This window comes from Heteronotia binoei, chromosome 6 (genome assembly GCF_032191835.1).
Source record: "Heteronotia binoei isolate CCM8104 ecotype False Entrance Well chromosome 6, APGP_CSIRO_Hbin_v1, whole genome shotgun sequence".
Lineage (NCBI taxonomy): Eukaryota > Metazoa > Chordata > Lepidosauria > Squamata > Gekkonidae > Heteronotia > Heteronotia binoei.
The window spans coordinates 49736731-49763263 of NC_083228.1; the positions used below are offsets into that span (position 1 = coordinate 49736731).

The 26533-nt window shown below is 40.4% G+C and overlaps 1 protein-coding gene across 2 annotated transcripts in view; it reads right to left on the reverse strand.

The window, feature by feature from the left end:
- DOCK1 (dedicator of cytokinesis 1) overlaps nucleotides 1-26533 on the reverse strand; it is a 550707-nt gene that overhangs the window by 77913 nt on the left and 446261 nt on the right. For both annotated transcript variants that reach the window (XM_060241424.1, XM_060241423.1), the window contains exons 36-38: nucleotides 20794-20834; nucleotides 18498-18588; nucleotides 9903-10022 (exon numbers count right to left, since the gene is read on the reverse strand). In XM_060241424.1, coding sequence (XP_060097407.1) covers nucleotides 9903-10022; nucleotides 18498-18588; nucleotides 20794-20834 — 252 coding nt within the window. The remainder of the gene's footprint in view (nucleotides 1-9902; nucleotides 10023-18497; nucleotides 18589-20793; nucleotides 20835-26533) is intronic.

The window sequence follows — 26533 nt, forward strand, 5'->3', positions numbered from 1 at the left end:
ATTAGTCAGTTGTAATGAATCAAAGGGGAGGGATGGTGGCTCAGTGGTAGAGCATCTGCTTGGTAAGCAGAAGGTCCCAGGTTCTATCCCCAGCATCTCCAACTAAAAGGGTCCAGGCAAATAGATGTGAAAAACCTCAGCTGGAGACTCTGGAGAGCCGCTGCCAGTCTGAGTAGACAATACTGACTTTGATGGACCGAGGGGGGTCTGATTCAGTAGAAGGCAGCTTCATATGGACAGCAGCACCTTCTACAAGAAGATGGCTTTGAGAGCAAGAGCCTGGTCCTGCAGGGCTAGTTCCTTGCATTGGGCTTGGATGGCTGTCCTGTCCAGGTGGATGTACTCCAGGCAAGTGCCATTAGAGTGCTGCAGGGTGCTGATGAGCTCACATGGCATGACATTTCCTGTTGCATGGGACCTTGGAAGTCCATGATTGTTAGTGAGGAAGATCTTGGGCACTGGGGGACTCCCTGGCATGATCAACTATGGACATGGTGTCATAGAAGACAGACTTCACATCCTCAGATGGGGCTGGGAGCTGTGAAAGAATGGTAACCTGGCTGTAGGGCATCCCCAGATGCTGCTGGTGGTGTGGTTCCTGGGGATGCTAGGGACATGGGACCACTGCCCAGCCTCCAGGTGTGTGGCCTGCACCCTGTATGTTTCACACCTTCTCTTCCATGTGGGTGGCCATTGAGAGGAAGCGGCTGAAGACTGGAAGCAAATGGAGGGATGCTTTGGGTCAGCAGTGCTTGGAGAACTTCATGGCGGCTAAGGTAGAAGCTACTGGGCACTCTGAGCAGCTAGTAGCTCTTACTTGGGACAGGGATGAGCAGGAGCACATCTTGTGGCCTGGTATGAGCTTCCACCTCTATTGCCCCCAGCTCCACGAACAGTGAGAAGCACTCCCAACACCATTTGCCAGGCACCTATCACCTGCCCTGTTTCCATAGGATAGTAACTAGTGTGGTTCAGGCATGGTGTACTGGACTACACTGCTAAAAGCTAGAAGTGTTGTGTAAACAGATAAAGGACTGTGAAGGGTTAATTCTTCACAGAGCCAGAGAGCCTTGAGTGACAGGCTGTTCCAAGAGATCTGATTGGTTAGCATCAGTTGAGAAGAGAAAGCCTTCTGAATTGAGTGCTGAGCAGATTTCAGCCCTAGCCGAGAAGAGTCAAGTACTGATAGTTTCAGAATTCAGCCCTGACTGACAGCAGTTTAACACAGACAAGAGAACTGCGGAAAGTTGGTAAAGACAAGCGAGTAGTTAGATGGAGACTCCCATTTGGGTCAAAGGTCTTCTAGTGAGAGAATGAATTTCCCTTCCCAGTCAAAACAGTGTGATAGCTCTGAAGAATGAAGAGATCCCTGGCCTGGTGTGCTTAGAAACTGCCTTTGGAGACCTTAAGAGTCAGTTAAACTCAACACAAGTACTGGTGTTTCAAAGGAAGGGGTTTAGGTACCAGAAAGAGCATACGAGAAAGAGAACTAGGAAGTCAATAAATACTCACAAAAAGTGTACTGGAGTGTTTGGAAAACATTGGAACAACAGCCTCTCAACAAAAAAAATTTAGGTAACTGAATCGCTTAAGAAATGTTCATTAGCCTGAAATATAAGAACTAAAGTTTGTGCATGTACTGGTTTTACCTCAGAAATGCCAGCCCTTGATTTTATCTGACCTATCCCTTCTATGTTAAATAAAATATTTTTGTTATTTTTGAATGTCAAAACTCCTCAAGTGTCATTTAAGTTGTTTAAGTTAAAGCAAACCTCTATTCCTTCCCTCAGGTTCTTGGCTGAGCTAACAACAAAAATATACTTGGACAGAATGGGACAGCTTCAGGAAAGAAGAAAACACTTCACTAGGGCAACTCAATCAGACAGGGAAAGAAAAATGGAGGGAAAATCTTGCCTTTAAGGGAGGGAAGTTGGACAGGGGAATTATACATGATTTGGAGAAATTGCATGAGGTGATGGGGGGCTGCTGTTCTCTTTTTTGTGCTGCTGCCTCCATTCTTTTTGACAGAGGCCTATGCCTTTACAGGGTTAACACCAGGGTCAGCCACTAGGGATGGGCACAAACCAGCTTATGTGCCAAAACTGGTCCTGAATTTTTGGCACATAGGGAGATGATTGGGAAGTAATGTTCAGTAGAGCACATGCTAATCGAGCATTCACCAAACTTCAGTGTGGCTCTGCATGGTTGAGTAAATGGAAATCATCCCAGAAAATCCTGTGTGGAACTGCTAGGCAATGGTGGAGGTAATATTAACAGCCTTGGAAATACCAATAGGGACTCTCCAAAACTTGACAGACACTGCTGCTTGCAAATAACAGAGCTCCCATTCATTGCAATGGGATTCAAATGCTATATATGCCCAGGTAGAGAGCATGTGTTCTCTGTTGGTGTTTGGTTGGAGTTGGAAAGGAAAAGTGGAGACAAATGATGAACTTGAAGAGCTTTGGTGGGTATAGAGGGGGTGGACATGTACTTCAACTAAAGCTGAAGTACATTGATGTAAGCATTCTGGCCACAGCAGTTTAACTCTTGTCTTTGAGGGGGTTGATCTCATGGTCAGTAAAATTTAAGGAAAAGTGGAGACAAATGATGAACTTGAAGAGTTTTGGTGGGCATGGAGGGGGGAAATGCTTGCTCAGTCAGGGGCCAGGGAGCTTTGCTTTTCTCTGGGTGTCTCCTCTGCATTGCTGATTCATTTTTATTTTTTTTTTTGCTGTGGAGGAGGGGGATTGGGATTGTTCTCTCATTTTACACCCCCCCCCCAGCTGCTTTTTGTTTAGGGGGCTTCTCATGGTCTCACTGCAGGAGGATGTGCTTGATCATTGGCCTGTAAAGCTTCCCCTTCAGGAATGGACCACTGGCACTGCTGCTGAGCTGGAATCTGGCCACCTCTTAGTAGCTCACTAATATTCAATATTTTTTGGTTTCAGCTAGTATTGTCCTTTCTGCACTGTGTTCTTGAAAGTCCCTTCCCCTCCTTCAGTGTGAGCAACCAGAGCTGGAAGGCAGCCACTTCAATTATATACAAATAAAGTGAAAGAAATTTCTTTTAACATTTTGTGCCAGAATTGTTTATGGAGTAATTGGAAATAATAATGTTAATATAGATGGACAAATTATTCTGTTACAGTATACCTGTAATTACTTGTTATTCCAGTGAAGTACAAGATGTACTTCAATTGTTGATTAGAAAATCCCTGTAGTGTTCTAATCAACAGGAATGGAAAAACACACTCAGAGTTTTCAAAGACTGGGATGTATTCTGCTTTTCTCATGCTATCCATACCTGAATAAAAGACTCCCAAACAAAATGGGTTTTGTTTTGTTTTTTTGCAATCAAGTTGCAGGTGACTTATGGTGACCCCCCAGGTTTTTCAAGGCAAGAGACATTTGGAGATAGTTTGCCACTGCCAGCCTCTCTGCAGTGACCCTGGACTTCCTTGATGGTATCCCATCCAAATACTAACCAGGGCCAACCTTCCTTAGCTTTCAAGATCTGATGAGACAAGCTATTCCAGGCTATCTAGGTCAGGGCAACTTTGACCTTAAAAAACTAGGAACTGAAATCATTTATATTTTCTTACTATTCCTCTGTTCTCTTTCCTCAGCAATAACTAAATAAATCTTTCTTCTGTCTGTCTAATGTGTAATTTTAAAAATTATTTGATGTGTTAACAGCACAAAACCCAGCACTCTCTGTCTGAATTTCATCAGAAGACTGATATTACCCATCATAACCCTGGCCAAGCATTTTACAACCAGTCTCATGTACATTGCTAATTTTCTTCAGTTTTTGCTATGCTATTTTTAGTTGCTCCCCTCCTAATATTCCACTTGGAGCAGCAAAAATGGGGAAGTAACTCCTTTCCAGAACTCTTGGTATGGGAAAATGGCTTGGAGAAGGGAGGCAGGAGCTCTGACTCTCCCAGTAGTGATGTTCCAAGGCCAAATGGGTCTTTATTTTTAAAATGCCATTCCCCACAGCTGCTGCGTGCCTGAGTGGAACACTCAATGGGTTTAGGTTACTTAGATCCAATACTTTAAAAACAAGCATCTCTAGTTTGCCCCCTTGAATCTGGACTTCAAAAGCAAAGGGAATTCAACTGCAATAAATAAATAAATAAATCATTAAGTACATATTGAAGGAATAATGTTACAGCAATTTTAACATACAATACTATCTCTCCTCAAAGGTCCAGCACTATGTCCAGAATTGTAGCCTTAACTTGTGTTAATGCATGATGTAGTATCCCCTGTACTCTGACCTTTGCTTCTCTTTTCTCATTTACGATAACCTAACCTTTAGCTTCATTCTGTGCTAAATTGCACACTTAAATTTATAACCCACCATATATCGAAACCCCTCTGAACTATAATTTAAACATATTCAAAACAATACATGAATATGTGTTCAAAACCAATAGGCTGATAGAACAGTTATTATATCATGAATATGGAGAAAATACATTTTACTTTCTGCTAAAATAAGAATAAATGTGTCTATTCAAATGATTCCTATTCTGTTAATCCAGATCAGGTATTATTTTCACCTGTTCTAAATCAGAAATTCAAGTCTTCTTCAGCTGTAAGATCAATATTTTTAATTTATGGAAGTCAGCTGTGTAGTTCAATGTACATTGTTCTATTAAGTGCTGAAAGATCTGTTTTCCAGAAAACAATTCAAAGTGTCAGTAATAACCTTTAAGGCTTCAGAAGGCTTGGGGTGAGATTAGAAGAAGAACTGGCTCCTCTTGCCAGTTCTGTCCAGCCCAGCAGTTAAGATTTACCTTTCAAGCCCTGTTATCTGTGCCTCTACCTTCAGAGGTGAAGTGGGTAGCAACCAGAGACCTTCTAGATCTCGGGCTCCCCACTGGATAAACAGGTGGCAGCAGTGGCTTGGGCGCCTTTCACCAGCTGCAGCCATGCCTGTCAGGAAAGATCTGGTCACTGTGGTGCACACTCTGGGAACACCTAGATTAGATTACTCTATGTGGGGCTTCCATTGAAAACTGTCTGGAAGTTAGTTGGTACCGAATGTTGTGGTAAGAATGTTTACTGGAGAGCGTGATGGGGACCATATCACTCTAGTCTTGTTCCATCCACACTGGCTCCCAATTTGCTGCTGGACTCAATTCAAGCTCCTGAATGACCTTCAAAGCCATACATGGCTTGGGGTCAGCATACTTTAAGGACCATCGAATTTCATATGAACCTACTCAGCCATTCTGGTCTTCTTTGGAGGACTTCCTTCAGATGTCCCCGCTGGCTGAGTCGACATAGGTGGCAACTTGAGATAGGGCATTCTCAGTTGTGGCACCAAAAATCTGGAACTCCCTTACCAGGTAGATTCATCTGTCTCACTCTATAATTGTTTTCTTCCAGAAGACAAAGACTTTTTTTTTGTTTTGTTTTCAAGTGGGTAGCCATGTTGGTCTGAAGCAAAAGAGCAAAATTTGAGTCCAGTGCACCTTTTAGACCAACAAAATTTTATTCAAGGTATAAGTTTTCATGTGCATGCACACTGTATCTGAAGGAGTGTGCATGCACATGGAAGCTTATAACTCGAATAAAACTTGGTTGGTCTTAAAGTTGCCACTAGACTCAAACTTTGTTCTACATTTTGTTTTGATTGTCATAACTATTATTGACTCATATTGAATTGTTTAAATACTTTATAATATAGTTTTATGTTAAAATGCTGTTTTAATGTCTTGATGTTTTAATATTTTGATGTTCATCACCTTGGGGATCCAATTGAGGTGTACATGTGGCACAGAAGTAGTAGTAGTAAAAATAATATTTATTCATCTATTTGGGTTCTATTTATATCCTGCCCTCCCCACTGAAGCAGGTTCAGGGTGGTGAACAAGGCCAATACGCATAATTAATACATTAAGACCAATTAAAACCACAATTACAATTATTAAGGAGCATATACAACAACCATTACAATAAAAATAAATACTATATTCATGATATTTTCGTGATGGCATTGCAACAATCCATTACCAACACAAAATTCCTAATCTCCAGATGTAAATCTGAAGGCCAGGTTCTGTGGTGATCAATTCAATTTCATCCAGACAGGATACCTGTCCAATGTTGCCCATGCAGAAATACTAGCTCCTCATCTTTGGAATAGCCTCCACCTTGAACCTACTTTACTATCTTTTTGGCATGAGGTTAAAGTATATATTTTACCTAAGCTTTTCATTAGAGGTTTATCTTTCCAGCTATTTTATGGTCAGTTCTGAGGTCTGTTTTTTGGACAGTTTTGTTCTGTTTCTGTGCCCCTGGGCTTGTTTGAATGGTTTACTGTTTATTATTTTAATTATAAACTGTCTTGAGCGGAACTCTAAAGAGGTGGCATAGAAATCTGCTAAATAAATATTCAAGCAAAATCCTTGTAGCATAGTACAGAATTGTGTATTTAAGCAAAAGGAAAGCAAACTGGGGCAGCATTGCTTGCCAGAAAGAGCTGCAGGAATTATAAAACTACTGGGAAAATTACTATAATTTTTTGCTGATCAATAAAGACTGCATTCTTGATGCTCCTATTGTATCTGGCTCTTACACATCAAATGCACTTGTTGATGCCTGAACATCGATGTGTCATCCATTTCAAAAGTATGATAAAAGCTTATAAGATAGGGGTGGTCAACGGTAGCTCTCCAGATGTTTTTTGCCTACAACTCCCATTAGCCCCAGCCATTGGCCATGCTGGCTGGGGCTGATGGGAGTTGTAGGCAAAAAAAACATCTGGAAAGCTACCTTTGGCCACCCCTCTTATAAGACCTGTTAAAGTCAGGAAAAAGAAGGAACATATTACAATATTATCAGTGAGAGGATGGAGAAAAAGACAACATAGATTTCAGGAAGGCACAATGGTGGCTGACTGAAGGGATTTTTTTGCTTTAGGAAAAAAATTATGTCAGCATAATAAAAGTGGTGATGGGAGTAAATCAGTCACAACCATTCAGCAAGTGTAAATATAAAGACTGATATACTATCAGGTTTTCATTCTGAAGCATAATTAAGTACATCATTGCTCTTTGAGAGCATTAAAAACAAACAAAAACCTTCTAATACTGCAAGTCATTTCATGAACTTATCTAGAAGCTAAAGTGTTTTATAATCTTTAAACCACATTATAAATGAGCCAAATCTCAAGTTTCCAACACCTCCTTAATTAAATAATTTTTTACCACTTCTGTAGTGGTATCTACTTTTTTCTTCCCTTCCTCTCAACAGCATTCTTTGCAGTATTCAGAAAATACAGCGCACAAAGAGAACTGAATCCATTACAATGGAGAATACAGTTCAGCACCCAGGATTTGAGGCAGTGACCAAATACAGCCCCCTTCTCATAAAGTGCTTTCTAATGCTTCCCAGTCTGTTCTGCTGCCCTCCTTGCATGCAGACTTCCAGTGTGCTGCAGGAAAATGATCGAACAGCCTAACAGAATGTAGAAAGATGCCAGCTCCCTCTGCCTATTAGTGCTGAAAACTGAATTGGCTCTGAATGTAGGCCTGAAGCTGATGCAGTAGCGCAGGCCTAGGAAAGGAAGGGGGAGTTCTGCACATGGAAACAAAAGGATAGTTCCTTCTCCTGTCTCACATATTCTAAATTTTAACTTCTGATCACTGTATTGGTATAGAAAACTGGCATAAAAGAGGTCAAGCAGTGGCGATCCCATGGCCTGTATTATCTAGGTGCGGGCCCTGCGGGACTTTGAACAGTTTCGCAGGGCCTGCAAGACCATCCTTTTTGGGATGGCCTTCACCGATTAAAATGACAGAGGGACTCACCTAAGCGATTTTCACCATCATGCTAAAATAGCACCAGAATGTTAATTTTAGAAATTTTAAATTAGACTGTTTAAAATTGGCTACTGTTTTTAAATATTTATTATATAATTTACTGTATTTGATGTTGTTAGCCGCCCTGAGCCTGCTTCGGCGGGGAGGGCGGGATATAAATAAAATGTTGATTGATTGATTGATAGGTGATTTATTTAATTTAATTTAGAAAATATACATGTCCCCTTCTGTAGAAGTGGAACATTATTGTTGTGCTGGCAAACCTAACAACCAGGATTGCAAACACTACCTCAGCAATGCTGGGTGATTTTAAGGGTGGTGCCAAGAGGGTGAAATTTGGAGAATATAATGTCACTTCAAAGTGACTCTCTGGGAATTTCTCCTGGTCTCTATAGGGAAATTTCTAGAGTGTCACCAAGGAGACCATTTTCTAACCATTTGTCTCTTGCTACTCAATTTTCCAAGAGTAGGGGATCAGCACAGAAGGCAGGTGTTTACCCACTGTGGGCAGGCAACAGAAAGCCTACTAAAGCCTGACTTCTCCGAACACAGATGTCCTTTCTTTAGGATTTTGATAAATAAGATTGGGAAGCATTACTGCAAATTCTCCTAGATACAGAGCTTACTTTCACTCTTTTCCCCAAAGAAACAGAGGGAGGACATTTGAGAACATAAATTTCAGTCAGAAAGCCCAAGTGCCTTTGTAAACAATAGGGAAAGTGCTAAAATGTGTTCCTTGAATGCTGACAATACAGTTAAGAATAGTACAGATTTTGCTGATCTTTCCAAACAACTAGAGACAAAGCAGATATTCAGCAGTTCTTAAACAAGCAGACATTTATTTCTCTTTTTCCATTTTGACTAGAATACTATACACAACTGGTGTTAAAATCAAGAGCAGACTGCTCTACAAAATAGTCTTTTTGCAAACTGTGAATTCTGTACTCTGTAAAGCCTGCACAGGTTGAAGCATTGTAAACAGGTATTTTGCCTGCTGTTCATAAACAGCTCATTATTGCCATGCAGCAGAAGTGTATGTCAGTGTTTAAAATAATCTGGTATTGAAGCACCCCTCCACAGCTGAAGGTGTTGGAAAACAGATGTACTGCCAAATATAGTGTAGAAACTGTGGTTTAAGGTGAAGCAGCCAGTTTTTATTTTTTTTTTTAATTTTTTTTAAAAAACCCACTGTTCAGATCTCTTTTTTCTTTCAGCCTGTCTCATACCAAGTTTTACATGACACGTGTGTATTCCTATTTATTTATTTGATTTATATTCCACTCTTCCCACAATCAAGGAGCTCAGAGAAGATTACAACACAGAGAAGCAGGTTAAAAGCAATTAAAATCAAAACATACAATTCAAATGATTGACCAGATGGAATGTAACTATATCACTGATTCCCTGGGAGAGGGGGGAGGGGAAGAAGTAGAGGGGAAATTATAAACACCCTGACCTGGGTGGGTGAGAAGGAGTCACAGCAGCTGCCCAGCCCTTCCCAACAGGGGTGGCATGGCAGCAGGTGCACTTCCCCTCCCAGCACTCTTAGGGTAGGGGTGCCCTCGGCTCAGGCCCACTGCTGTGCTCACCCTCGCTGACCCCAGCCCTCTCCCCCAGGTGCACACTAGGGTAAGTTCCTACGTGAGGGCAGGGCAGGAAGTTGGGGTGCAGGGGTCTGCGGTCTAGGGTGCTGAAAACCATGGCAATAGGCCTGCTTATTGGTGATGTGATCTCCCCCTTGACTGACCACTCTCCACATTTTTAAAAAATGGTTTAAACAGCTTATCAATAAATCCCTTCAGAATAAGATGACCTGTCTCCCTCCCCCCACCCTGAACTGGGAAACTGTATGTTTATATATGACCTTTTGGATTTTTCCAGCAGTTATAAATGTTCTGCTGTTAGTATCATCATCTTGAAGCACTAGCCTGCAAGCTATTCATATCAAACTTCCCAAATCACTACTTGGAGGCTCAAGGAAGGTCATTTGATAAATTCTGTCTTTCTGTTTTTAGCTGGTGACTTTGCGTGGAAAAGCAATGGAATGTGGTTTCTTATTACCTTGCCCTTGTCAAAATAATGGATAATTTCTTGATAGAGCTGATCTTTCAGTTGTCCTTGTGTTGCTGCCTGGTATCCATCCCGCTGAGTAAGATGTGCAGCACATGGCTCTTCAGACCACTAAATTAAATGCAAACAGTGGGGGGGGGGGGGGATGAAAGGGATGAAGGTGATTAATGTACCTGTAACTTTGTCCTACTTTAAACAAACACATGGGATTTTTTTTAAAAAAAATGACATCAGGGCTGACATCATGTCTTAGAGCTATTACCTGCATTTGCAGAAACTAGTTTTATACTTAGACTATTCAGGTTGCTAAGGAGAACACTGGCTGGATAGCAGTTCACCTATTGCAGCACAATATAAATGAAAAGCTAATGAAGCCTGTTTTCCCTTTCAATAAAAGTGATCTCGCACTGTCTTTCAGACACAAGCTTTGTCTTTCAAAGCAGTCAGCTTTGTATTGTGAGGGAGCACTGAGTTACACTGATATGAATAAATGCAACCCTCGTGAAAAGAAGGAAAAGAGTCAAATACACTGTGGGACAATACAGAAAAAGACAAAGTCAAAGCTGAAATTATAAAAGATGTCCACCACTGATTTGTCTTGTACTAATAACCTCAAAGATGTGATGATAGCTGCCACTGTTGTAAAGTTGAAAAGACTTTTAAAGACACAGTAAGGAAACAATACATTCCATTAACAGAAAACCCCCCCACATCTGACTGTCATTAACAAATTCAGACTTGTACAAGCAGAGGATCTGCAAGGACTTGTGGTGGGGAAATCTCCTTTCCCCTTCCTCCATTATTTTCTCTTTCCCTTCCCTGAAAACCTCCACACATCTTTTCCCCTTTTCTTCTTCCTACCCAACAACCAACCTGCCTTAATCGGCTCCACTGTCTTCAGCTATCCTTCTTTCCCTCCTCCAGGCAGCCTCTACCTGGGAAAACTATGGCCCAGTTGCGAGGCCCAGTTGAACAGTGGTGAACCCGCAAGCACTTGTGGAGGGCACCTCATTTCCCTTTCCCACATTTTCTTTTTCCCTTCCTCTTGGTAATTCCCATATCCTCACCTTTCCCTGCTTCCTTTTCTCCTTACAACCTACCAACCAACCTACATTTTATCCGCCCTTCCATTTTCAGTTATATGCACTATTAGATTTATACTCCACCTTTCTCCATAATGGGGACCGAAAACAGCTTACATCCTTCTCCTGCGCTACATTTTATCTTCACAACAACTCTGTGTAAGTAGCTCAAGGTCACCCAGTGAGCTTCCATGACATTTTGGTGATTTAGACCTAGATTTTCCAGATCCTACTCTGAAATGCTAACCACTATTCCATGCTGGATTTCATAGGGTGGCTGATGTTGAGCAGCGGCCCCATGGCGCAGAGTGGTAAAGCAGCAGTACTGTGGTTTGAACTCTCTGAGTTCGATTCCAGGGGAAGCTGGATTCAGGTAGCCAGCCTAAGGTTGACTCAGCCTTCTATCCTTCCGAGGTTGGTAAAATGAGTACCCAGCTTGCTGGGGGGAAAGTGTAAAAGACTGGGGAAGGCAATGGCAATGGCAAAAAGTATGCCGAGAAAACATTGTGAATGTCACCCCAGAGTTGGAAACGACTGGTGCTTGTGCAGGGGACCTTTCCTGATGTTGAGCATTAGCAAGCAGCTAGGCCCAGATAAGTCATGCAAGTCACATGGTAACAAGTTTGCTGCAGGCCTTGCCTTGGTGAGTCCTGTCATAAAAACAAAACAGCACTGGAGAGTCCTGAACCCCCACCCCGCCGTATGTATTTTTATACCAACACATATAGTCATAAGGCACTTGAAACAGTGCACTGATAAAATAATGTTCAATATAAGAATTAAGGTAATTAGAAAACCAAACATACAGTGGATAAAAGGAGATTAAAAATTACTTAAAAGTAGCAATTAATCAACCAAAAATACAACACAATAGCCCTAAAAAACTGGGGAAACAGAAATATTTTCATCTGCTAGTCTTCAGTTTCTCTGGCAGAAGTAACTGAGAAAATAAACTGCTTACCATAACTGGTTTGTAAATTCACATTTGTAGCTAAAGGCCATGGAAATACAAATAAATATTTATTAACTTTATTCTAAAAATGAACAGTCTACCATCCCATTTCAAACATCTCTTAGGTAGCTCACCTTCCACAGGAATGCTGGATTTTTACAGGCCATGATGCTAGAAGATTTGTGGATTAATCAGGGCAGCTGCAGCCTGCCCATGTGGACCATGCTGTAGCATGGAGAGCGGGGGTGCTAACTCTTCCTCCCATTTTTCACATATCAAATGGTCCCCAGTGAGCTTGCATTTATTTCATAGACTGAAATACACAAGCAATTTGGCAACACACTGTATATTTCCAGACAGCAGCTCCAGGAGACCATATGAAGGTAAATAACTCCTTGTCTATGCAAAAGTTCAGATCCAACTGGTATCTCCACGACTGATATTTAGCAATTAAAATGGTACTTCAAACCTGTTTACAGTTCTTCCCATATCTTGTCTGATTAGACTTTTAATATATGTAGGATTTCAATCTTCTGATGCTAAAACCTAGTGCTTTTTATCCAAGAATAAATCTCACTGAATTTAATGGGGCTTACTTTTAAGTTTAAAAAAATGCACAGAATTATGTTGCAGATCTTCACTGAATGATATAACTCTAATGAACAATAAAACCTCACACACTTTTAATAAACGCTCTTCACTGACATCTTTATCCTTTAAGTGTCAGTTGAATGTCGCTGACATTTTCTTTCTTATATAAAGTCACACCAATCAATTTTAAGGGAAAGATGAGTACATAAACATGTTAAGTCTTTGCACAGGTCTTACAAACATTCTCTACACCTTTCCTACCCTTATATTTAACAGATGTGCCTGCCATTTATTAATGTGTCACCCCCTTTTGTGCTGTACTGTTTCTTTATACACTAAGTTTTCTCCTAAATATTTTCCACTATTATCATCAAAATTAATTAGTGGTTATTGAATCACAGATCCACTTTTAACATGAATTATATGCAGGCACATTTCATGCAACATTATCCTAAGCAGGAAATCACTTTCACTACCATCAAGAAATAATGATGCGTTTGAAACAGTGTAATTCAGCATTCTCTAGCATATTCACACACTGTCAAAGGTTGTTTCTACACTGCAAGCATGACTAGCTAATTTTTAGACGTTGAAAAATCAAAATGAAAGTCGTTCAAATTATATTTCTGGAATAGGAGGATGAAAGTGGTCAAATATATGTCATCCAGCTGTTTGAAACAAGGAGAGATGCTGAACTTTGTTCAAGGATATACAGCAGAAGCCCTTCCAACTACTGGGCAACATCATCCATTTTCATTTCCAGCTTTGCTAAGGATTGTTGTGTTTTCTGTAGTTTGTTATTCTGCCTTCCCAAGGAGTCTGATTTCTGAACAGTAAAACACAGACATACCTTATGACTTGTTTTCTTGTATTTTCAAAAGGAGTTTTTGCCACTACTATCTTGTAACAGTAAGTGCATGTAGTATATAGTGTTAGAATTCAGGATTTGGTTTCCCTGATCTTGGTTTATATCGCCAGATATATTTGTTAAATTGTACTAATTATTGTGATTGCTGCTCTCATTGGACTATCCATCTTGGGCTCTTCTGTTAGCTTCTTGTCAGTGCCCTTCTCTAAGTGGACTACTCATGCAAGAGTGAATGCTATACCTCCAGCAATTTCTGCAGCTAGAGATCAATGACAATGTCAATGACAATATCAATTTGATCCATTTTCACATTCTGAATTAACATTATGGGCCAATTCAGACCTAAAAATTGTGAAGAAATATTTTTATGGAGCACTTGGAGAGACAGGGACTGGGGAATTTTTACTTTGGATTAATGATAGAGTATGATGATGGTGAGTTTTTCATTTTCTCAGCTGAGGTCTAATCATGATTTGCCTACCTGTGTTAAAAGGCAATATTTACAATTCCAATGCAGAAAATAAAATTCACAATATTTGTTTATAAATATTTGATGTCAATTACTAAATATGAATGTAGAATCTCATGAATGAATAAAGTGCTGTTGATTATCCTACCTTGCCAAAGCTATGGGATGCAGCCTTAAAGTTTATGTCTGCTTTCTCTATGGATCTTAAATTGCAACTTATTCAGCAAAACTTATTCAGGTGGGTCGCCATGTTGATCTGAAGCAGCAGAGCAAAAGTGTCCAGTGGCACCTTTATGGCCAACAAAGTTTCATTTTGGGTATAAACTTTTCCGTGCATGCACACTTTTGAAGAATAAATACATGCACACAAAAGCTTATACCCAGAATTAAACTCTTTAGTAAAGGACTGAACAAAGTGTCTAATAGTTTCCACTGTAATTCACAGGGTCCTTCCCTTAAGCATATACTTTTGTGATGTCCAGTAATTTGTTTTTTTCATGAAGTTATTGATTTTTATTTATTTAATCAAATTTATAGCCCGCCCTTGCCTAATAGGCTCAGGGCGGCTAACAACAACAAATTAAGCCACATAAACATTAAAAGCAAGATACATAATAAAATCATTCATACAATTTACAGTCCTAAAATCAAGATGTACATTTCTAATTTCTCTGATGTTCCTGATCAGTATACAATTCAGTGGGATTGTTGGTATTGTGGAGTAATAGCTACCTCCCTTCAACTGTTAAAAGCAAGTTTAAATAATTTGGTCTTACAGGCCCTGCGGAACTGTGGCAGGTCCTGCAGGGCCCTGATGTCTTGGGGTTATATCTGTATTCTAATATTTGTTGATTTTTGAGGATGCTTATGTACTTTTACAAGAGCCCCGTGGCGCAGAGTGGAAAAAGCTGCAGTACTGCAGTCGCAGCCCTCTGCTCACGACCTGAATTCAGCCCCAGCGAAAGCTGGTTCAAGTAGCCGGCTCAAGGCTGACTCAGCCTTCCATCCTTCTGAGGTTGGTAAAATGAGTACCCAGCTTGTTGGGGGGAAAAGTGTAAATGACTGGGGAAGGCAATGGCAAACTACCCCGTAAAAAGTCTGCTGTGAAAATGACTGGTGCTTGCACAGGAGACTACCTTTACCTTTATGTAGTACTTTTAAATTATCTGCCTGTCTCTTGGAGGCTAGCAGATGGTCAATGAAAATGGACCACCTGTTCCTTCGTGGCATGATTTGGGGAGTAGACTTAAGGTTTAAATGCCTCAGATTCACTCACTGAGTCATCCTGCCATGGCATGCACCCAAATAAAAGCCTAATAATATTGGCTTTTATTCAGCTGTGGCTATTTCAGTAGCTGAATCAGACTATCTAGTCTGTATTCGGATGAATAAATACCCACAAAACACCAATAAGGTATTTTTTGAGTATTTATTCAGCTGGGTATATACAAGTGTGCACCCCTAGTTGCATTACAACATCAAAGAGATAAATGCCCACTTCCTGTAAACCAATGGATCAAGGACCTTACAACTTTACCTGTATTTGAATGCATGATGATTACTGTATACCGCAGGGGTGGCCAACGGTAGCTCTCCAGATGGTTTTTTGCCTACAACTCCCATCAGCTCCAGCCATTGGCCATGCTGGCTGGGGCTGATGGGAGTTGTAGCCAAAAAACATCTGGAGAGCTACCGTTGGCCACCCCTGGTATACTGACATACTTTTAGATATTTGGAAACCTGTAATAAAAGCTTATGTGTACAACTGCCTCCACCATTATTATAGTTTTATTTCCATTCTATATGTATTGCCCCCTCTTTTTCCTCTTCTTTTTAAAATTAGTTACTGGATTTTAAGGTCCCCCCCTTCTTTTTCTTCAGGTTTCTTACTTTTCATACTTTTTTTTTCAAATAATGCAAGGAAGGAAGAATTCAAGGGTACTCAAATAAGTGTGCACGTTCTCTGCTCAAGAAGGATTTGTGTTCAGTTGCATTTGGAGCTTTTGGAAAGGAAACTGAGCATTTTGAAGAGACATAAAAGAAACATTATAGTTACTGCTATCCTATAGTACACAGCCTTTTTAAAAAGCCCATGGGCTTTTGGGAGCTGTCCTAGGGGTGTTAGCTAATTTCCAAGCCAGCTAATATGATGCTATGCCACAAAATACAAAACTGAACATACTGCTCATTTATTAAGCTGTTTCATCTCTTAAGTAGAGATATTTAAGCAATATACAATCCCTCTAATGATGTACACATGTAGTTGATTGATAACTTGAATTAGATAACATGTTGTTACCAACTCTAATATTTACCAGTTTGGCCCTGACTTGGATAACCCAATCTCATCAGATCTCAGAAGCTAAGCAGGGTTGACTCTGGCAAGAACTTGGATGGGAGACCTCCTTGAAATACCAGCAGTCAGTGGGAGGGGAGGAGACTTTATTCAGGCCCCCAGCAGGGGTCAGTAGTCACCATGACTTCCAGGTGCACGCACACATACCAGCTTGGAGTTTACTGGTTATTACATAAATAAGATGTTATAACACTACAGCCTGAGGTGATATTTTGAAGTATTTTGCTGTGGACATCCATAATAATCTTAGGTGCTAGGAATTAGATGACCCCATATGGGCTTTTCTGAGACCTGCATGCATTTCACAAGGCAACATGACAAAAAGTAATCCTTGCTTTGAAAAAAATGGTTGGGAAAATTCCATCAAAGGCTTAGTGGGGAAAGAAATCATGTACTGCAAGCTAATTTTCTGGTTGGGCACATGCAAAATGCTTAAAGCGATAGCCAGAGATCACAAGTATTTGCTAATGAATCCAAACATTATTTACTGGAGGAAAGCAATTCTGGGAAATCTTTAAAACAAATTACAATGTTCAGTCCATTTCAGTTCCTGTTATTCATCCTAAATATTAAAGTGCAATGTAATTGCTACACTAGGAACACCAAAACATCTAGTGCAAGTTGGAAACAAAAAGGATATTCTGAAAATTATTTATTCATATAATGTGACTTATTTACACTGCAGATATCCACCTGGAGGCTTAACCAGAAACTGCCTCTGCTTTAGTGCAGCTTGGCTAAAATCAATATTAATTTTATCACTGACACAAGAAGGTATTAAAGTTAGACTCCAGTAGTATCTTTAAGACCAACAAAATTTTATTCAAGGTTTGAACTTTCATGTGCAAGCACACTTCTTTAGATAAATAAGGTATTGTGCTTTCTGAATTATGTGGTAAATTGGAGAAGAGGCTGGTTTATATTTAATTTATAGAATGGGACGATAAGCGTAGTTAGAACCTCCCAACATACTTTTGAGTTCTTGTTCAGCAGCAAGAATCCCTTACTCAAGTAGGTCAAATCTACATATATTGGGTCTCCTTAAGAAACAGTTTTATAACTCTTCCTTCTTTGAAATTTCTCAAGTATTTCTCTCAGACACTTCTCAAATCACCATATTTTTTTTGTTTTAGGCAAAATTCAGTGGAAACACTTGCTTTCTGTCTTATCAGCATTGGTAGCTGATAAAAAGTTTCTTCACCAATCCAAATGGGATGTCCTATTGCTAGTGGATGACCCAGTCACTCAACACAATATGTCAATGTGTCCTCAGGTAGCAATTTTGCTAATTTAAATGAATTTTCTTAACTGCTTTTAAAACTAGATGTTTCATTTGAGCAGAAGTCTCTAGATTCATCTTTAAACTTTGCAATGATTCCACACCACCTGTCAAGATACAGGTCTCCTTTAGGAGAGTTTTCGCCTAAGTGTTAAGTTCCTTGACAATAGAAGTGCTTACTTCATGTTTGTAAAAATGATTACCTCTATGTTAGTGTGTTATCAAGACTGTTGCTTAAGCTGATCAAAGCAATCAAAGCACATGTGAACTGTCATCTGAAGCAAGTAACTAACAGCAGCTATGAACTATCATCTAAAGTGTATGTCAGCTTCTCTAAAGTGGTTGACAGCTCACAATCTAGGGATCCACCCTAGTAACAGTTTCCTAATTAGTCAAACAACTTTCTAATTGGTCAGATCATTAATGGGCTGACAGCATGGCTAGCATAAGAATGCCCATGTAGAATATTTTAGGAAGTTGAAGAACTTTAAGTACAGAGAGACAGTGAGAACTGCTTCAGTGACAGTGAGAACACCTTGCTGTTATACTGCTGGAGACTCTGTTCATCTGGAATGCCTGCTGAGATGTCAGAGCTATATGGCTGATAGGAACAGTAGTGAGTAGTCAAGCCAGTTAGGTTTTTTGTTTGTCTGCATTTGTTGCTGAACTGTATACCTTTTATCCTTACTTAAGTGTTGTTTGTCTTTTCCTCTTTGGTAAATAAAGTTTTATTTGTTTTTATACATATTGGAGTGAGTTTACTGGTCAAACCTAGACAAAATTAATCTAGTGCCATGCCTACCAGCTACCAGAAAGAAGTTACCTCCCTCCTTTTCCCTTTTTTTATTGGCTTGATATCTTCACACCTCCACCTTTCATTTTACATAATAATTCAACAACAATGTATTTTACATGTGTGTGTTTTACATTGAGAAACCCACTTGAAGCTTACCACAGAAAATGCTCAAAGCATATTGTATGTATTGTACCTTAAGAAGCTTTGCATGCAGAAGTAATGTGAAGGCAGCTTCGGTGTAGTTATCACATTCTTTGTGCAGGTCACAAAGCTTGTACAAATACCTATGATAATACAATAAAACTCATTCTTATGATGCCACAAAACAATCTTGGTTGAACACCCTCATAATTGGATTCTTCTGCGCATGCAGTAAAATATTCTTGGAATAGGTGTTTTATAAAGCTTGGATTTCATGTCATCCAATCAGTATTTTGGATATAACAAACAATAATATACTGGCTTGTTTTGCAAGGTCATAACTTCAACCTGTAAAACTATCTTTCTAAAAGGGGACAAGCAGCAACAACAATAAATTACAATGCTGGTATTATTTTTCTTGGGGAAAAGGCACTATTAAATGTCAATTCTCATTTTGTTTTGTTAAGAGATTGTGCTCTCTAGATAAACCAGAGAAGCCAGCATGGTTCAATAATGGTCAGCTGTGAAGGTCACAGGGTCACTGTGGGTTGGTCATCTTGTCAGCCTAGCCTGCCTAATAAAACCCTTGAATCCTTGCACCAGTAGATAGTTATTTATGTGTATGCAGAATTTAAGGTGTGTCAGCTCCAGCATCTGTTTAAAATGTCAGGGTTTAATCCTTGAATCTATGCACTAACAATGGATGAAAGTCGGAGCAGATGCAAACTGCATAGTCCTCATTAGTATGAGTCCTACAATTCAAAAGAAATTGTCTACATATAAAGGTGAATCTATTTGTCTTGAAATTAAGCATGATATGCAAGCCCTGTGCCACAGAGTGTTAAAGCTGCAATACTGCAGTCCTAAGCTCTGCTCACGACCTGAGTTCGATCCCTGGCGAAAGCTGGGTTTTCAGGTAGCCGGCTTGAGGTTGACTCAGTCTTCCATCCTTCTGAGGTCGGTAAAATGAGTACCTAGCTTGCTGGGGGGAAAGTGTAGATGACTGGGGAAGGCAATGGCAAACCACCCCGTAAAAAGTCTGCCGTGAAAACGTTGTGAAAGCAACGTCACCCCAGAGTCGGAAACAGCTGGTGCTTGCACAGGGGACCTTTTCTTCCCTTTTCCATATAAGGCATGAATTCAGCAGGAGCTCACAGGAGTGCAGCTCCTGAATCTCCAGCCAGGGTGTGCATCTCTCCCCGCTGCACAAGATACCGGGGCATATGCAAATGAGATATGCTGCTGAACTCCTGCACCTTTTTTTCTACAAAATGACCCCTGATAATATATATGGTCTTAATTGACCTTGATGGACCACTCAGCCCTTTGTTTTTCAAAAGCAGGGTTCATCTTTCCATGCCTTTTATACTCCCCTTCATTGTTCAGGTACCTAATAATACTGTCTTCTGACAAATACTCATGGGAACACACATTTGCATGACAGGAAGGCTCCCTGTATTTTATATACTTTAGCTACAGGTAGGCACAATAAACCTTGTATCGAGAGAATATCTATAACCTCAGATTGCTCCAGTTCTCTATTAGGCTTCAGAAACTACACTGAACCAACAGCATAGTGCTAGTAAACATCATAGACAGGAACAAGAAAAAACAGCTGGTTGACTCCACTTGACTTTTTGTTAGGATTTTCCCAGCACATTTAATAAGGTTAAATTAAATCATTGTTGCTAAGCACTATTTAGAAGATAATATGGTGTGATGCTAGCAGGTTTTAAAATTACTATTCTTAATAGTTCTTTGTTCTTTTGATTAATTCTGTCCCAGTACAACGAGAAGTATTCACTAAAATACACTGGCTTCTTCATAACCAGCATACTGGACACCTGCTTCTTCTAAAACAGACTATATATGAAATACGTATTCATTCATATATTCTAAAGAGTAAGTTAATTTATTGACCCTAGCGTTTTGCTTAAAAAAACAAGAGTTTTAACTTTGGTCCCACTATCTTTGGTCCCACTATCTTAATTAATCTCATTACCTTCTCCAATGAAGTGCATTCCTTTCATTTACAAATAGTGCAGTGGGCATTTGGAAGAAAGAATGCATTTAATTAATCTCATTACCTTCTCCAATGAAGTGCATTCCTTTCATTCATTTCTGCATTTATTTATATTCTACTTTTCTCTCCATGAGACTCAAACCATCTTAGGACATTCTCTCCCCCCTCCCAATTCTCTCACAACAACAAAAGCGTGAGTAGGCCAGGCAGAGAGTTTGTGACAGGTCACCCTGCAAGCTTCCATGCCAAAAGTGGTAATTATATTGCATTGGTGCATCAACTTAACTACCCCCAGATAATCATTAACAAAGAGTGTATTACAAACCTTATGTACATTTCTTCTCTTTCAATTTCTTTGTAGAAATTCTGAAACAAAAAATACATACCTTTAGAGAACCTGAGCCAGATTAATATAACATAACTATGTAACATTAGTCTCAAACATAAAACTCGCTTCTGGCGAAGGAAGTCATACTTTCTTTTAACTATGACACACCATGATTCATGTCTTTGCTGCAAAGACTCAGCATCTGCAAGCCCAAGGCATTTGCAAGCCATACATGATTAAGTTTCCTTTGTCTACTCTAAACTTTATACTATATACAATATAATTTTGGATATCAATGTAGTATTAGCAATAAACCATCCATTCTTGAAATCTAATCATTTCTTAAGCATTAGAATGCTTAGCTACTTAACAGGACTGTTGTGAGAGAAAAAAATAACAGGGAGCACTCTGCATTATTACAGAACTGATTCACAAATAATTAGAGTTTATTTCTCCACTATGATATTTCACATTCCTCATCATCATACAGCAAGAATTTGACTAATCCTTTCAGTCTTAAGTCAAACTGAATAGAACACTACATAAAATATCACCAAGAAGACACTTTAAAAGATCATAAAAGATCTTAGCAACGAATAGATATCTATAAAAGTGAACATAGGTTTATATAAATGATTAACACAAAATTGCATTGCTTAACTATGGCACTTGATCTCTGGAAGAACCAACCAAAATAGAAATCTGATGTAGCTCCTGATCTAATTCTACATTCTGACTGCTGCCATCAAGGGTTAGGGACATTACTGCCCACTCTGCACACACCCCTTTCCACCCTGTGGATTAGTTTGTAGATGGTAGTAAATTTGTTGCTTGGTAACTTGTGTCAAACTTTTTTTTTGGGTACAGTTGTTGGTTTTTTATGTGGTTTGGGGGTTTTGACATCATAGGCCACTTTGAGTCTGCTCTGAATGGAAAAAAGTGGGTTAAAAACATCCAAATAAATACATACATATTTCAGCTAGGTCTACAAAGGACATCACGACAGAGTTACAGATATGTTGCACTAGAATCTTAGCAAGAAGTATAGCTTACCAACAGCCAGAAATCATGGGAGCACAAACCAGACAAGATCATGGAGAATAATGAAACAGAGGTTCTTTGGCACTTCGGATTACAAACAAACACTGAGAGTATTACACCCCTCACAGCACAATTGCAGAAAATGAGAAACAGGGTTTCAAATATTGACAATGTGATCCCAGAAGACATCAGAATAGAAAAAAAAAAAGAGCAGGAGAAGATCACAAGTACCAAGACCTATGAACAGAGTAAAAGCAATTCTGTGAGAAGGTTACCATCATGCCAGTTATCACTGGAGCCCTTGGATCAGTGTATAGAAGTCCCAAGAAAACTTGGAATTCTGGGCATTAAGCAAACAACACCAGCTCAGCTCTAGAAAGAAGGCAGTGTTGCTTGGAACAGCAAGAATCCTGCAAAGATACATTTGGAATTCCAAAGAACTCGGCTAGATCTTGAATTCAGAACACCATCTACCAGTCAAATATCTGACTGTGACTAACAACAATAACAACAACAACAGCAGCAGTGAGGAGAAGGAGGAATCTGCCATGCTTTGGGGTAAAGCTAAGCACTTTTCAAACAGTATGTATCATTAAGTGCTGATACTTAATGATTAAGAATTGGCTTGGCAATATAAAATATTATCCAAAATTTTAGGGAAAAATGATTTTGAAGTTAAGACCCTGTCACACTCCTGATGATGTCATTTCTAATGAATCTCTCTTCCACAAACTCTTTAGCTTCCCAGGGAATTCAGGCCACTGCATTTATTCACTCATTTTCTAGACCCTTGCCAATTTTCTCTCTCAGCAGAAAAGACTCTGTTACTTTGTGCTCCATGAATCCTTTCCATTTGATTTACCATATTTCTTTAAATGTATGGTGATTGAATTGAACTGTGATTTCCACTGATTACCCCCCCCCCCTTTGCTGCAACCCCTCCTAATTTCTTTCCTCAATCTCCTCAGATTTTGTGGAGATAAGTGAGCTGCAGGGGGAAGGAGGAGAAGGAAAGTTTGTGTCCGCTGATAGAAAATTTAGGCTTGATGCAGAGCCAGAAACTGCCCTTTTGTGCCTTTGTATGTGCTGCACATTGTCACCAATAATATGTGTGGAAATATTTGCCTGGAAATAATTCAGAAGGCAAAGATGATTTAAACCACGTTGTGCTACTGAGGTATAATGATAAGGATAGTAAAAGGCATACGATTAGAAATAAAGAATTAAATCACTAGGGTTCTGGCTACCTCAAATTTCAGAGAAGCCTTTGAGAAAGTTTTGAATAAATATTGGGATTTCTTTTACTAGTATTGTTTTTTAAATGACAGTAAATAGCTTGCATGACATGTCTCTTATGTCATTATTTCTACATCTGTGTCTCTATTTTAAGGTATCATGTAACTTAAGAGGTGAATTTTGATTGTAGCTATATTGTAACAACAAGAGATAAACTCCAGTAAAGGAGTCAAATTACTTTATTGCACCAAAAATGACCAAGTCATTTGGTACCTTAATGGCAAACAAATTCAATATGATGTAGTTCATAGTTACAATCAGGGTTTTGGTAGAAAAAGTCCAGAAGGAACTCATTTGCCTTGTAGGCCACACCCATAACATCACCATTGTTTTGCACAGGGCTTTTTGATAGAAAAGCTCAGCAGGAACTCATTTGCCTATTAGCCCACACCTCCTGACACCAAAACAGCTGGGACTGTGTTTCTGTGCATTCCTGCTCAAGAAAAAGCCCTGGTTATAAGTTACAACCTACGTATGTTGGCTTTTATACAACAAGGAGAAAGTATTGCTTAAAAACATAAATGCAAGAGATACATCCAATTAACTAGGTGTCTCCCTTTATCTGTGCCTACAAAGACATAAACGTTATACAGATGAATATCTAATCAAAAGGCATGTCTTCTAGTACTATAGAATAATGTCAGTGGGGCCCTGGCATGCAATCTTATAATGTTCAATCAGTATTATTGGGAACAACCATCATACTATTAAGAATAAGGCCAGTTGTGATAATAAACACAATAGGCTCTAGAAAGAGGCTCTGGGCGAGTGCCCTGGCCTTGGGCACTCAGGGTCAATTTGCTGTGGCATCATAGCATGACGATGATCATGCAGACACTGAAGCTCAGCATTCCTTTTGTCTGCAGTGCACTGTTGCTGCCTTTTCCTCTTGTATTTGGCTTGTAGCATTTAGCATCAGAGTGTGCTTGTGGTGTGATCTGTTTTTTTCGGCCTTGCATGGTTGTGTTATGGTATACTATAGAGTATGCACCTCAAGGTACCAATTTTCCATAGGGGAACAGATCTGACGTCAGCTTTCCCTGTCCTCCTCCCCTCCCTGCAACCTCTATCTAAAAAAAGGTTGTGACACCTAAAGATCTCCCGCTATGACAAGTGATTTCGAGATGACCAAGATCAGTACCCCCATAGAAAATAGTTGCTTTGGTATGTGGACTATACAACATTATACCTGTTGAGGTCCCTCCACTCCCCCCCAAACCCTGCCTTACCTAGACTCCAGTCCCAAAATTTCTAAGTATTTCACAACCCAGAGCAGGCAACTCGATTAGGGTTGCCAAGTCCAACCCCAGAAATATCTGGGGACTTTGGGGGTGGAGCCAGGAGACACTGGGGTGGAGCTAGGGGGGGAAACGGCGCCGGGGAGCATGGCGAGCCGCCCCGCAGCTGCCGCCTCTTCTCCGCTCGCCGTGGCTGCTCCTCCGAGATGGGCTCAGCCTGAGCCCATCTCAGAGGAGCAGCCACGGCGAGCGGAGAAGAGGCGGCAGCGGTGCGGCGGCCTCGCCCGCTCCGCCTCTGGGGTGGAAGCGGAGGAGGGGTGGAGGCAGTCCGGGGGCATGGCGAGCCGCAAGTCCGGGTCCTAGAAGGGCCCGGATTCGCGGCTCGCCATGCTCCTGGCCTGCCTCACCCTCCCCTTCTCTGGTTTTGCCTACTCCTATGAGATGGGCTCAACCTGGGCCCATCTCAGAGGAGCAGCTGCGGTGGGTGGGGAGGGGGCGGCAGCGGCACGGCGCCCAGGATCGGGCGGCTCGCCATGCTCCCTGGTGCCGTTCCCCCCGCTCCTCCCGTTTCCGTTTTTTTGGGGAGCGGGGGAAGAGGGTGGAAACCCTGGGGTCCCCCGCCAGGGCGGGAGGGTTGGGAAGCCTAAACTCGATTCCTGGGTCCTTTCCTTCAACTGATGAAGCAGGCTGTAATCTACAAAAACTCAAACTCCCAGCGCTGGCAACCTGATTCCCGGGTTCTTTCCTGCATCTGATGAAGTAGGCTGTAATCTTCAAAAGCTCATACTCTTTATGTGCTACAATACACTGCTGCCTTTAAAAAATAGACTATTTTACTGAAATTACATTTTATTATCAGATTTTCTTTTTCACACATTTGAACTTAGATGGATTATAACAACAAAAGCTATACTGTAAACAGATTAATACACTTGAGGAATGAGAATGTGGGAATTAGAAAAAAAAAGCAAACAAAGCCAACACAAGTTATAGAGAACAGCAACTAAAATAAACTTCCTAAACTTTTCCAGTTTGATAAACTACACTAATTTATTTTATATCTTTTCAAAAACAATGGAAGTGTTCCTAGTTCTGGGTTGTTGTTTTCATTTCTTGTCAGCTTCCAAGAAGCAAGATCTTGTCATTCTAATTCTGCTCAGAACAGCAGGCTGCCTCTTCTAAAAGCAAATAGGTGTTATTCTACAGATCACGTATCAGGGGCAACTTCCAAGAATTTTCTCCCATGCCAAGATTAGAAAAAAATATTGCTTTAAAAGCCAAGATCTGTAAACTCTGATGCGAATGTTCTTTTTTGAAATAATAGTTCAGCCTATTAAGCGAAGCATTTACCTATTAAGCGATTATGCAAAACCAATCATTTCATACCATCTGTTGCATGCTTCAAGATCAGAGTATTAAAGTTACAAGCATGCAACATATATTGTAAAAACCCAGTTTAAATTCAATTACTCGATTTTCCTGAATACCAAGATTCATTGCATATTTCCTTGCAATCCCAGCACCTAGAGAAGGGGAGAGGGAAGCGAAGACAACAACCTGCCAATAATACAATGAAACACAATGTTTTGGAATAAAATGTGGAATAAAATGGCCACAAGTTCTATTGATTATAGCTTTAAGAAGCCTTGGCCATAGGTCCACACAATCCTGGCATTGACTGACCCACCTGCTAGTTGATGTACCACATCTCACCCAGCCCACTTGTTGGAGTGGTGAGAACTATAGGAATACAGGTTGTTGGATTCCACAAGGACAATCACCACTAAGTGGTCTCCCTTGTCACCTGAACATGAGGGTAGTAACTCATTGGCAACCTCCGAGCTGGGCATGCCACTTGAAAGTCCTCACCCCAAGATCTCTTAAGGAGATCTCCATAAGCTGGGTCCAGTTCAAGCCCCATCACAGGCCCATCTGAGAGGGGGAAGGCCAGGTTTTCCTGCCATTGCAGCTGACTGGCCCCCAAGCTGCCCACACAGCCCATCTTGCCTTGCAGGACATGGCCGTCATGGCCGCCCACTGCCCCTTGTGGCTCTCCCCATCATGCAGGACCACAAATGGGACCCACAGTTGAGTCAAGGTCTCCACTTCCTGCATTCTACGTATCTACTACTAGCATCTACTATTTATGTAGTATATTAAGC